Source organism: Candida theae (genome assembly GCF_024610275.1).
Source record: "Candida theae strain CBS 12239 chromosome Unknown scaffold28, whole genome shotgun sequence".
Classification (NCBI taxonomy): domain Eukaryota; kingdom Fungi; phylum Ascomycota; class Pichiomycetes; order Serinales; family Debaryomycetaceae; genus Lodderomyces; species Lodderomyces theae.
Genome location: NW_026261496.1, coordinates 71,344 through 84,944, shown reverse-complemented (window position 1 = coordinate 84,944; position 13,601 = coordinate 71,344). Strand labels below are relative to the sequence as shown.

Genomic DNA, 13,601 nt, shown 5'->3' with positions numbered 1-13,601 from the left:
GTGAAATTATACAAAGTTAAACTGCACAAAAGACAAAAGAAGAAGAAAAAAATTTTTTTTGTTTTGTTTGTTGTTTGTTGTTAATTTCAGGTAGCGTTTACTCATCTCATCATGATTAAAATTTTCAGTATGTAAATGCATCAGTGTATGTATGATGTAGTTAGTGTAGAGAACAGTATAAATAGTTTGCAATATTTCCTACAATTTTACTTCATCAAATTTTATATCATTATTTTTATGTATTTCTCATTTTTCATTTCCCCTTCTTTCTTTCTTTCTTCCTTTCTTTCTTCCTTCCTCTCTCTCCTCTTCTCTTCTCTTCTCTTCTCAGTAACTCACCGTCCTCCTTCGTGAATTGAGTGCAGATCAATAAATTTTTTCATTGGTATGTGACTTCACCGCAAAATGTTGCCACTGAAGAAGAGCAAAAAAGAAAAGACGCGTTATTGAGAAGAGTTTAGGCACAGTGTTGACTTTCCGTGAATAGAAGATTTCTTATTTGAGAGATGATGTTGACATCATAACCCAAAAGCTGACATAACTCCAGTTAAGCGTGTTGCAAAAACTACACTATGTTGCGATGAGTGAAGAAGACCCAAAAAGGAAAAAAAAAAAAAAAAAAAAAAAAAAAGAAAGTCTCAGCTTATCCCACAAAATCTAGACTCAATCTCATCGTGACTTTTTCTTCTCAAACTGGTTGAAGGAACCCTAATACTAACTTAGTCTTAGCTGATCTTAAGACCCTTTCAATCACACATTGCTAATTGACTGGTTATATTATAAAATCAAAGTATCCCCCCAACTATAACGACTTTATAATAACCACGTACTATACATTATTCCCCTTCCCCCCATTGAAAAGTTTTTTTTTATTTTGAAAGATCAGCAACCATGGCTAAATTATCTGTTCCAATTTCCCCACCTATGGAGTCAACGGGTGATAGGTTGATGACCTTGGAAACCCATGATGGAATTGCCTTGCAAGGTTATTCTTTTGGTGCTGAGGTCCCAGCTGCTGGTGAAGTGGTTTTCCAAACTGGTATGGTTGGTTACCCAGAATCCATCACTGACCCTTCTTATGAGGGACAAATTTTGGTCATCACTTACCCATTGGTTGGTAATTACGGTGTTCCGGATAGAAAATTGTTGGACGACGACTACACTCCAGCATTGCCAAAGTACTTTGAGTCAAACAGAGTCCATATCGCTGGTTTGGTTGTTGCTCATTACACTGAGGAGTTCTCTCATTTTTTGGCTAAATCGTCTTTGGGTCAATGGTTGAAAGAGCAAAACATTCCAGCCATTTATGGTGTTGATACTAGAGCTTTAACCAAGAGATTGAGAGAAAAGGGTTCAACTTTGGGTAGATTGGCTTTACAAAAACCAAGTGTCAAATCTGAAGATGTCATTGCTGACAAGTCAGGTAAATGGCAACAATATTTTGAAATTCCTGAATTTGATGATCCAAATGTGAAAAACTTGGTTGATAAAGTGTCCATCAAAGAGCCAGTTTTGTATGCTCCTAAAGAAAACATCAAGTTGGGTAAGAACGGGAAACCAATCAGAATTGTTGTCATTGACGTTGGTATGAAGTACAACCAAATTAGATGTTTTGTTAGAAGAGGAGTTGAATTGTTGGTTGTTCCATGGGACTACGACTTTACAAAGGAGGAATACGACGGTTTGTTCATCTCCAACGGTCCTGGTGATCCAGCCGTCATGGATGAAACTGTAGCCAGGTTGCAAAAAGCCTTGAGAGAGGCAAAGACTCCTATTTTTGGTATCTGTCTTGGTCATCAATTAATGGCAAGAGCTAGTGGTGCCTCGACTTTGAAGTTGAAGTTTGGTAATCGTGGCCACAATATCCCATGTACTTCAACCATTTCAGGAAGATGTTACATCACTTCCCAAAATCACGGTTATGCAGTTGATACCAACACATTGACCGATGGTTGGAAGGAATTGTTTGTTAATGCAAACGACGGTTCAAATGAAGGTATTTACCATGAAACAAAACCATTCTTTTCAGTACAGTTCCACCCAGAATCAACCCCAGGTCCAAGAGATACCGAGTTTTTGTTTGACGTGTTCATCAATGCCGTTGTTGACTACAACAAGACTGGAGTTTACAAGCAAGTTGAGTTTCCAGGTGGAAAATTGGCAGATAACTTGGCTGCTCATCCAAAAGTCGATGTTAAAAAGGTGTTGGTCTTGGGTTCAGGTGGTTTGTCAATTGGACAAGCAGGTGAGTTCGATTACTCAGGTTCTCAAGCTATCAAAGCCTTGAAAGAAGAAGGTATCTACACCATTTTGATCAACCCAAATATCGCCACTATCCAAACCTCTAAAGGTTTAGCTGATAAAGTCTACTTCCTTCCTGTCAATCCTGAATTTGTGAGAAAAGTTATTGAACACGAACGTCCAGATGGTATTTACTGTACTTTTGGTGGTCAAACTGCATTGAGTGTCGGTATTGCGTTGAAGGATGAGTTTGAAGGTTTGGGTGTCAAAGTCTTGGGTACGCCAATCGACACTGTTATCACCACAGAAGATAGAGAATTGTTTGCCAGTGCCATGTCGGAGATTGGTGAGAAATGTGCTAGATCGGAAGCTTGTAACAATGTCCAGGAAGCGATTGATGCTGCCAATGCTATTGGCTACCCGTTGATTGTAAGGGCTGCTTATGCATTGGGTGGTTTGGGATCTGGTTTTGCTGATAACGAACAAGAATTGGTTGCCTTGTGTAACAAAGCTTTTGCTACTTCCCCACAAGTGTTGGTTGAAAGATCGATGAAGGGTTGGAAAGAAGTTGAATATGAAGTTGTTCGTGATGCGTTCGACAACTGTATCACAGTTTGTAATATGGAAAACTTTGATCCTTTGGGTATTCACACTGGTGATTCCATTGTTGTTGCACCATCTCAAACTTTGTCTGATGAAGATTACAATATGTTGAGAACTACTGCCGTGAATGTCATTAGACATTTGGGTGTTGTTGGTGAATGTAACATCCAATACGCTTTGAATCCATTCTCAAAAGAATACTGTATCATTGAAGTGAATGCCAGATTGTCTCGTTCATCAGCTTTGGCCTCAAAAGCAACTGGGTATCCATTAGCATATACTGCTGCCAAGTTGGGTTTGAACATCCCATTGAATGAAGTCAGAAACAACGTCACTAGATCCACATGTGCTTGTTTTGAACCTTCTTTGGATTATGTTGTTGTCAAGATTCCCAGATGGGACTTGAAGAAATTTACTCGTGTTTCTTCTTTATTGTCATCGGCTATGAAGTCCGTTGGTGAAGTCATGTCCATCGGTAGAACTTTCGAAGAAGCTATTCAAAAAGCTATCAGATCCACAGACTATCACAATTTGGGTTTCAACAAGACCGCCGCATTGATGTCAATTGATATCGATCAAGAATTGCAAACGCCTTCCGATCAACGTTTGTTTGCTATTGCTAATGCTTTGTCAGATGGCTACTCAGTTGACAAGGTTTGGAAGTTGACCAACATTGACAAATGGTTCTTGAACAAGTTGGATGGATTGATCAAGTTTGGAAACAAGATCGCTGGCTATGGTAAAAAGGAAAACTTGCCAGTGTCAATCATTAGACAAGCTAAACAATTGGGATTTGAAGATAGACAAATTGCCAAGTTTGTTGATAGTAACGAAGTTGCTATTAGAAGATTGAGAAAAGATGCTGGTGTCGTTCCATTCGTCAAACAAATTGATACAGTTGCCGCTGAATTCCCGGCTTTCACAAACTATTTGTATGTCACTTACAATGCTGATTCTTCTGATGTTACTTTCGACGACAATGGTGTTATTGTTTTGGGTTCAGGTGTCTACAGAATTGGTTCCTCGGTTGAATTTGATTGGTGTGCTGTTAGAGCTATTAGAACCTTGCGCGAAAACAAGGTCAAGACTGTTATGATCAACTACAATCCTGAAACAGTGTCTACCGATTACGACGAAGCAGACAGATTGTACTTTGAGACCATCAACTTGGAAAGAGTATTGGATATTTACGAGTTGGAACAATCCGCAGGTGTTATTATCTCCATGGGTGGTCAAACTTCAAACAACATTGCCTTGCCATTGTATAGACAAAATGTCAAGATCTTGGGTACCTCACCCGAAATGATTGACTCAGCCGAAAACAGATACAAGTTTTCAAGAATGTTGGACAAGATTGGTGTTGATCAACCAGCATGGAAAGAATTGACTTCGATTGAAGAGGCTGAAGACTTTGCCAACAAGGTCGGATACCCAGTCTTGGTTCGTCCATCTTATGTCTTGTCTGGTGCTGCTATGAACACCGTTTATTCCAAGGACGATTTAGCTTCATACTTGACCCAAGCAGTTGATGTTTCTCCAGATTACCCTGTCGTCATCACCAAGTACATTGAAAATGCCAAAGAAATTGAAATGGATGCTGTTGCCAAGGATGGTCAAATGATTATGCATGTTGTTTCAGAACACGTTGAGAATGCTGGTGTTCACTCTGGTGACGCTACTTTGATTGTTCCACCTCAAGATTTGGACCCAGAAACTGTTAGAAGAATTGTTGAAGCAACCGCAAAGATTGGTAAAGCTTTGGATATCACTGGACCGTACAATATTCAATTCATTGCCAAGGATAACGACATTAAGGTTATTGAATGTAATGTTAGAGCTTCAAGATCTTGTCCATTTGTTTCCAAGGTTGTTGGAGTTGATTTGGTAGAAATGGCTACTAAAGCCATCATGGACTTGCCGGTTACTCCATACCCAGGTGAGAGATTGCCAGATGATTACTGTGCTGTTAAGGTTCCTCAATTTTCATTCTCAAGGTTGGCTGGTGCCGATCCAGTTCTTGGTGTTGAAATGGCTTCCACTGGTGAAGTTGCCACTTTTGGTAGAAACAAATACGAGGCATACTTGAAATCTTTGTTGTCCACTGGTTTCAAACTACCAAAAAAGAATATCTTGTTCTCCATTGGTTCATATAAGGAAAAGCAAGAGTTGTTGCCAAGTATTGCCAAGTTGAGTGAATTGGGATACAAGATCTTTGCCACTGCTGGTACTGCAGATTTCATCAAGGAGCATGGCATCAAGGTCCACTACTTGGAAGTTTTGAGCAAGGAAGAGGATCAGAAATCTGAATACTCATTGACTCAGCATTTGGCCAACAACTTGATTGATTTGTATGTTAATTTGCCATCAGCAAACAGATTCCGTCGTCCTGCTTCTTACATGTCCAAGGGTTACGAATCTCGTCGTATGGCTGTTGATTTTGCCATTCCTTTGGTTACCAATGTCAAGAATGCTAAATTGTTGGTTGAGGCTATTGCTAGGAACATTTCTATGGACGTTTCTAACAGAGATGCTCAAACCTCACATGGTACTGCCACTATGCCCGGTCTCATCAACATTTCATCATTTGTCACCTCGTTCAATGACTTTGAAAAGACCACCAAGAAATCATTGGCTGCTGGTTTTACATTCAATGCCTTTTTGCCTCATACTCAAACTGGTGCTGCCGTCACGGATTACAGATCCTTGGTTGACGCTATTGATACGGCTGGAGCTGACGCTTATACTGATTTCTCATTTGCAATTGCTGCTTCTGAAACCAACTCGCAAAGTGTAGCAGATGCTGCTGATAATGCAGGTTCTTTGTTTATCCCATTTAATGACATTGATGGATCTAAAGTTTCTGCAATCAATGCGCAGTTTACTGCATGGCCACAGAGCAAATCAATTGTTACTGATGCTAAAGCTACTGATTTGGCATCTGTTCTTTTGTTGGCATCATTGTACAACAGATCAATCCACATTACTGGTGTTTCTTCCAAAGAAGACTTGGATTTAATCTTGATGGCAAAGAACAAGGGACTCTCAGTCACTTGCGATGTTGCAGTTTTCACCTTGTTCATTTCAAGGGATGATTTGGATTACCCATTCTTACCAACAAAGAGCGATCAAGAGTACTTGTGGAAGAACTTGAAAGATGTTGACTGTTTCTCAACTGGAGTCTTGCCCTACTTGATTGCTAAAGCAACCAATCAAAAGATTGTTCCTGGTTTGGGAATCAGTGAAACAATTCCATTGTTATTATCTGCCGTAAACGAAGGTAAACTCACTATTGGTGACATTGTTGAGAAATTCCACGACAAGCCAGCCAAAATATTCAACATTCCAAAACAAGATGCTCAAGTGATTCTCGACTTGGATAGGTACTACGAAGCTGAACCTGCATACCCTGAATTTGCCAAATTGAAATTGAGAGGTGCTATCGAAAGGGTTTCATTCCATAACGAAACGGTTGTTCTCGATGGTGGTGTCTTGGCTGATGCAGCCTTGGGCAAGAATGAAGTTGGATCGAGATCAAGATTTAACTCAGTTACCTCTATGCCACAATCACCAGTATTGGGCCAAAAGAGAGTTTCATTCTCAGGTTTGCGTCGTCCATCACTTGCTCCAAGCGCGCCAGAGCCTCAGCAAGCTGAATTTGAAAAGTTGGGATCAGAATTGGTTTCACAACCTGTTGCTGGCTCATTAGGCGAAATTGCAGCTTTGAGCGATTACATCAGAAAGAACAATACCTTTTTGAGAAACTCAATCTTGTCGGTGAAGGATATCACCAGATCTGATTTGCATTCGTTATTTACTGTTGCTCAAGAAATGAGATTGGCTGTTGAAAGACAAGGCGTATTGGATATTTTGAAAGGAAGAGTGTTGGCCACCATGTTTTACGAACCTTCAACTAGAACATCAGCCTCATTCGATGCAGCCATGCAAAGATTGGGTGGTAGAGTTGTTGCCATCAACTCAGGTGCATCTTCTGTCAAGAAAGGAGAAACTTTGCAAGACACCATTAGAACTTTATCTTGTTACTCAGATGCAATTGTTTTGAGACATCCAAAGGAAGAAAGTGCCGACATTGCCGCCAAGTACTCTCCAGTTCCAATCATCAATGCAGGCAATGGTACAAAAGAGCATCCAACTCAAGCTTTGTTGGACTTGTTCACAATCAGAGAAGAATTGGGTACTGTCAATGGTATCACTGTTACCTTTATGGGTGACTTGAAGTATGGCAGACCAGTACATTCATTGGTACACTTGTTACGCCACTATCATGTTAGAGTTCAATTGGTTGCACCAAAGGAATTGCAAATTCCAAAAGAAATCAGAGACTTGTTGGTTGAAAACAATATGTTGGTTGCCGAATCTGAAGTTTTGACCGATGATCTCATTGCTAGATCAGATGTATTGTACTGTACTAGAGTACAAGAGGAAAGATTTGAAGACAAGCAACAATATGAGAAATTGAAGGATACTTATATCGTGGATAACAAGATTTTGAGTAATGCCAAACAACACATGTGTGTCATGCACCCATTACCAAGAACTAATGAAATTAGAGAAGAAGTTGATTTCGATCAAAGGGCTGCATACTTTAGACAAATGAGACATGGTTTGTTTATTAGAATGGCATTATTGGCAATGGTTATTGGTGTTGATTTTTAGATACAAAGGATTTTTTTTTTCCTTTTTAAATAAGAAAGAAAAAAAGTATGGTCCAGAAGATGATTGGATAGAGATCTTGGGGGAGATTTCTTTCTAAGTTACTTTTATGGTTTTTGTATATATCGTACTTGAAATTTACATATATTACGTTTTTATTGTTATCGCTCTCTTCTCTGGTAAGTTCGAACTCTTGGTCGTATTACGTCAGATTCCGTATCTTCATCAGACAAATATCGATCAATGATTGGAAAGATTGGACCAGAGGAAGCAGCCACTTCTGCGTATGTGTGTCTCAACCCATCCCTATGTGCCTGTTGCACTTCCGACACGACAGCTTGAATCTGTTCACTGATTTGTGGGCCATTGTTAAGCTCGTGGTGTGCCGACTCGTATCCACGCTTTCCCTCGTCATTGTCGTCTTCTCTGTGTAGCTTATTGCATTTTTCGCATTCCTTTATCACTATCCCAACAGTTTCCTTAATCCTCGGCCAATGATATTTCTCAGCCACTTGGGTGGTAGTCTTGTTAATCCCAAGATGGCCATTATTTACATGCAAGTCGTAACAAATGCGCATCTGTTGATCTGGTTCGGCCACAACCTCCTTCCCTTTCAACATGAGCTTTCCATTGGATAGACTATAATGCATTGCTCCAGCTCTCAATCTCGCTTTTTCTTGACGATCCGCCGTCGCTGGATACTTGCCGGTTTCTAGATAGTACTTTATTTTGTCAAATCTGTAAGCACTCGACTCTGCTATCGATTTATCGGCAAGTTCGCGACCGTATATGATAGCATCCACCGGCTGGTCAAAGTTTTTCACGTACGCAGCACTCTTGATCTTTCCTGCTCTTTTAAAATTCATCGACTCCCACAATTTTCGGGCCGCTGAGTTACTCTCAAAAACAAGGTTGAACATGGCATAAGTGTATCCTAGTTTTGGGGCCCACTGCAAAAAGCAATCGGTTAAAGTTCGTCCAATACCTTTACCTCTGATACCAGCATTGACAAGAAATTCAGCAGTGCATATGTGTGAACATCTTTTGCCAGGGTACTGGGGCTGGATGGAAAACATTCCCAAACATTCATTCTCCCATGGCCTATCATCGGGAGCTTTATTCAAGTGTGTGTCATCTCCGAGACACATAATGCCGACAAAGGAGGCGAACCAATGTTCAACAAATTGTTCGAGTGTAAGTGGGTCGAAAAAGGGGAGCGACTCTCCCCTTTCAATCTCCATATTGTATTCGTCGCATAAGAAATGTAGTAGGCCTATTGGAATTTCGAGTGGGGACAAAATGGGATATATTGTTGCTGTTGTTACTCCATCTTTAAGAAGAATTGTATACCTTTCGTTGATTTTGTTTGGCTGGGGATCGGCATCAGTGGTTGGGACATGTTGACCTTCAGTTTCACTGTAATGTCTTTTTCTAGTTGGTCTACTTGCAAGTCTCAGTTGGCGGAGGGCGGTTACTGCATCATCTGGACCCATTTCACTCTTTTGTCTAACTTGTGATCGACCGACTCGTGAGAGCTAGCTAAGTGCTACCAGTTTTTCTAAGCTAATTGTCTGGACGTCGATTGCAATGGAGTGATTGTTCCTTCTATCTACAATATCTATTTATGTACATGTTAAATGCCGCTATGCCTCCTGTAAATCTTTTCCAAACATGTATGCACCCACTAATTTATCATGACCTTTCAATACAGCCACATTCTTTACATACCCAATTCTTTCAAACCCTAAGGAATCCCAAATCTTTAAACTTGCCACATTAGTCTCAAACACCAAGTTGAAAACAGAATACACGTACCCCAACTGCGGTGCAATTTCCAAATATTTTGCTCCCAACTCTTTTCCCAAGCCTAAACCTCGTTTCACATGATTGATGATAAAACCTGCATTGCAAGCGTGCGAGCAGCGCCCTATGTAATTTGGCTTGACATAAAATGTGCCGAGAAATAACTCATTCCATTGCTGTACTGATAGATTTTGTAATTGGGTATCATTAAATGAGCTGTAGCTCCCATCAATCAAAATGGCCGCAAAGTGGTGAAACCAATAACTCTTGAAATCATCAAGTGATTTCGTTTCATGGTACGGATAGGTTAGGCCCTCTTCAACAACAAAATTGAACTCTTTTTGAAGAGATATCACCAAGTTCTCGGGAACAGTAGACACATCATGAACATTGAACAAGGTAACTTGTCTTTGATCTTTTTTCAATTTGAAGTTGATGACAGGATCTTTCACCTTCGGGGTGGAGTCAAATTTGCCATTTGCAAATGGAAGATCTTTCACAGATTCGTAGATCGCATCGCCAGATGTCATGAGGGGACTCGTGGATGTTGTTGACCAAAAGGAATCGACTCTTTTTCTTTTTTTTTGTTTTCTCAACCATGACTCAATGGGTCTCAACCAAAGCCGCCAAATATTTAATTCCGGAATTTCGCGTCAAAACTGGTAGCGGCTCACGCTAAGATACCGGATTAAGGGCCAGTAGCAACATAACGCCTGGAAATGAACAACCTGCTTCAGAATTGATCACGTTAGAGTCTTAGACATGGTTGTGTCAGCTTTCTAAAAGGAGTTAATTCGAGTACCACCGTAGCTTGAGATTTTGCTTCAAAATTGTGTAAAATAAGTATACCATCGCTTTGAAAAAAATTACATTCACTGAATCATTCTGTTACATGCAAATATACAATCAATTGGTTCAGTAGTATGTGGTAGGTTGGATATTTCTGCCCATTTATTATCTCTTTACTTCACCTATTTCTGCTCGAATTTAGACGCTCACGTGATTAGACCGTGACATGTCCTGCATATTATCTGTGTTTTCTTTTTCTTCTCTTCTTGTGGGTTTTTCTGTTGATGGAATTCTACTTCAACGGAAACTCAAATTTTTGGTACAACCCAACCTCCATCCAGGAAAAATTCATCTTCACTACAGACTTTCACTTGTATTACATCCAACAAGTAGCTGTATTACCTATTTTATGGTTCGCTTCAACTGCACATACCTCACAGAGAACATTAGTTAAAGATCATGGAGGACTACAAAAGGAATGGGACCGCGACGACGGACAGTATGTAACTATGCACATCCCACACTCGCTTTTAAAAGTGAAAGCTTCGCGAGCACACTTACTAACCATTCTCACCAATCTAGCTCTCAGCAAACGAGATAAACGGAGAAACAATATCGCCACTCGATTACAAAAGCTCGAGCTGACATTCAAGAATGATCGAGATATATTCTACCGCAATAGTTTACATGAACTACAGAACAAATTGGCAAGTCTACAACAAGGCACGAATGAAGAGTACGTGACAAAGCAAATTGAACTAGAAGAAGTGCGAGACTACGAGTTGACCAAATTGCGTCTTTGGGAAGAGTACCAAGTCAAGAGTATTGAGATGGAGTACAACCAAGCGTTGCAGAAGGCAAAGGAGAACCATGACAAGATGATCAAGTTGATCAAGGAGAAACTATACGACAAACTACAAAAACAAATAAAGACTTTGAAAGAGGACAAGTACTTGTTGAATCTTTTGAACAGCAATAGCTATAATGAAGGAGGATCAACCAGAGACAATGAAACACTAGCGGCCGCCATGGGGTTGAACCTTCATGACCGGAGATCTTTGAGAAAACGAGGTGAATACTTTGGAAGATTTGCAACTGGGGAAATGGATGATTTATCCGATGGTGGTGGTGGAGGAAGTGGTGGTTTGAATGGCAGTATTTCATCGGCTCCAAACGGGTCGGGGTATATATCACTGGGCAAGAGAAGACGACTTCACACAACGAGGTATTCATCAAATGATGAGGTATCAAGCAGCACCGCAAGTGCAAAGCCTTGGCACAATGGACATGCAAGTTCTGCTGCTCAACATAGCTCAGCATATGCGCACAGTAAAACCAATGGAGGGGTCAATAGTGGATACGAGTCGAATTTCAGCGACAAAGATTATGATGCATTAAACTCGTTCATAATGGAAAATGAAGATGGAGTTAAATCGTTGATTTATGATGGAAATGGGTTGAATGGTGAGGAGGGAAGCCATAGCACTTATAAGGTGCAAACACGCGGTTCGCATAAACAATTTGTGGGGCCCCAAGGATTGAAACCGGAAGAATTGAATGAGGATTTGGTACTACTACGAACCGCAAGTGTGAAGAAGGAGAAATAACGAATGATTGGGTGAAGTTTGGACATGTGGTTGTGAATTGTGCTTAGATGATGAGTATCGATTGACGTATTCTGTATTTTTATATTTTGTGTAATCTTGTACTTGAAGATCGCGGCATTTAATTTGAATCTTTATTTTTTTTTTTTCTTCTTCTTAGGTTCTCTTGTACTGCTGTGCACGAGGGCGATAATCGTAAAGATACTCGAAAAGTTAACGCGTACATAAGAGCTACGTGTGCATCCAATTGGGCATGCTTGTAAATAAAATCCAGTCACTTCTACCCCGATCGAAAAAGAGTGTCATTGGTCTACTATCAACAGTCTTGGTGCTATCTCTATTTCTAAGTTTCAAAGATGTTCTACTACCGAACAATGACCCACATTGGATAAAATACAAGATCACCAAACCTCCCAAGGAAAGCTCAATGAAAGACCTCAGTGATCAAAAATTGCACACAAAGATTGATTCACCGTTCCAATACGGTTGTGCTGTTCCAAACATTGACCAACCTCGAGCCAATGCCGCATTCATTATGCTATGTCGAAATCTGGAAATAAAGGGAGTTTTAGCAAGCATAAAGTCAATGGAGCGACATTTCAATCAGTGGTTCAACTACCCCTGGGTCCTTCTCAACAATGAAGAGTTTTCCCCCGAGTTTAAAGATGCAGTTTCCAAACAAACCAATGCTAAAGTTTCATTTGGGCAAATAGCCATGGAAGATTGGGAGTTCCCCAAAGATATCCCTGATGTTGAATTGAATGAATGGATTGAGTCTCAAGGTGATCGTGAATTGCTTTATGGTAATTTGAAAAGTTATCACAAGATGTGTCGTTTCTATTCGGGCAAGTTTTATCTACATCCACTAGTTAACCAATTGGATTGGTATTGGCGAGTAGAACCAAACGTTGAGTTTTACTGCGATTTGACGTATGACCCATTTGTTGAAATGGAAAAAAGGGGAAAGAAATATGGGTTTAATGTGATGTTGTTTGATTTGTATTATTCCATCCCTGGTTTATTCCGTGAAGTTCAAACATTTATCAAGAAAAATGGCGTCAAGGTGAAGAGTAGCTGGAAGTTGTTTGTGTTGAGCTCAAAATGGTTAGTTGGCGAGGATAAACTTGGCGATTACGACGGCATACATGATAAGCACGACATATTGGTTGAAATTCAAGATCAAATCTACTTGCAAAAATTCATTCATGAAGTCAAGGACAAAACTGAGGATGTGTTTTCCAAGAATCCGTATTTGACACGTCGAATACTTGAAAAGAGTAAGAAGATGCCGACCTTGCATGAGGATAGAATAGATAAAGAGGATTACAACTTGTGCCATTTTTGGTCCAATTTTGAAATTGCAAGAGTGGATCTTTTCACGTCATCTGAATACCAGCAGTTTTTCCAACACCTTGAATCCGCGGGTGGGTTCTACAAGGAGCGATGGGGAGATGCACCAGTCCATTCATTAGCTATTGGCATGTTTTTGGACCTCGATGAAGTTCATTATTTCAGAGACATTGGGTATCGACATGAAATATTTGTTCATTGTCCAGCCAATGCACCAGAACATCAATTAGAATACTCACCGAATCAGAGTTACCTTGCATTCACTGAGGACTCACGCGGTGGCGTTATTTATCCTGATAAGCCCAGGTATAACGGTGTTGGGTGCAGATGTACATGTCCTCTGGGATATAAGGATATTGAAAATACCGATTGTATGAAGAAATGGCAGAGGTTTACTCTGGACGATTACAAAGAAGAACAGTCAATTGATCTTGAGACTTGGAAGAATCGGTTGGCTAGAAAGATTAAGTTTCACTTGAATGCTGGTGGCAGTATGGAGGAGGATATCGTGTAGGCGATATTACAAAGAAAAAAAAAAAA

The 13,601-nt window shown here is 40.2% G+C and overlaps 4 protein-coding genes across 4 annotated transcripts; 2 read left to right on the top strand and 2 right to left on the bottom strand. All coding sequences in view use genetic code 12, as the record gives it.

The window, feature by feature from the left end:
- Window positions 1–891: 891 nt before the first annotated feature.
- Window positions 892–7,518, top strand: URA2 (bifunctional carbamoylphosphate synthetase/aspartate transcarbamylase; the record flags this gene model as incomplete). Its single annotated transcript, XM_051754997.1, has 1 exon — window positions 892–7,518. The coding sequence occupies one exon, from the start codon at window positions 892–894 to the stop codon at window positions 7,516–7,518; it is 6,627 nt and encodes a 2,208-aa protein (XP_051606151.1).
- A 158-nt stretch (window positions 7,519–7,676) lies between these two features.
- On the bottom strand, window positions 7,677–9,008 carry SPT10 (Spt10p; the record flags this gene model as incomplete). The annotated part of the gene is made up of 1 exon (XM_051754996.1): window positions 7,677–9,008. One exon carries the CDS (start codon window positions 9,006–9,008, stop codon window positions 7,677–7,679), a length of 1,332 nt encoding a protein of 443 aa, XP_051606150.1.
- A 150-nt stretch (window positions 9,009–9,158) lies between these two features.
- Window positions 9,159–9,848, bottom strand: KGF57_005384 (uncharacterized protein; the record flags this gene model as incomplete). Its single annotated transcript, XM_051754995.1, has 1 exon — window positions 9,159–9,848. One exon carries the CDS (start codon window positions 9,846–9,848, stop codon window positions 9,159–9,161), a length of 690 nt encoding a protein of 229 aa, XP_051606149.1.
- A 718-nt stretch (window positions 9,849–10,566) lies between these two features.
- KGF57_005383 (uncharacterized protein) lies at window positions 10,567–13,575 on the top strand (the record flags this gene model as incomplete). Its single annotated transcript, XM_051754994.1, has 3 exons — window positions 10,567–10,606; window positions 10,690–11,694; window positions 12,035–13,575. 3 exons carry the CDS (start codon window positions 10,567–10,569, stop codon window positions 13,573–13,575), a joined length of 2,586 nt encoding a protein of 861 aa, XP_051606148.1.
- Between the last annotated feature and the right edge of the window lie 26 nt (window positions 13,576–13,601).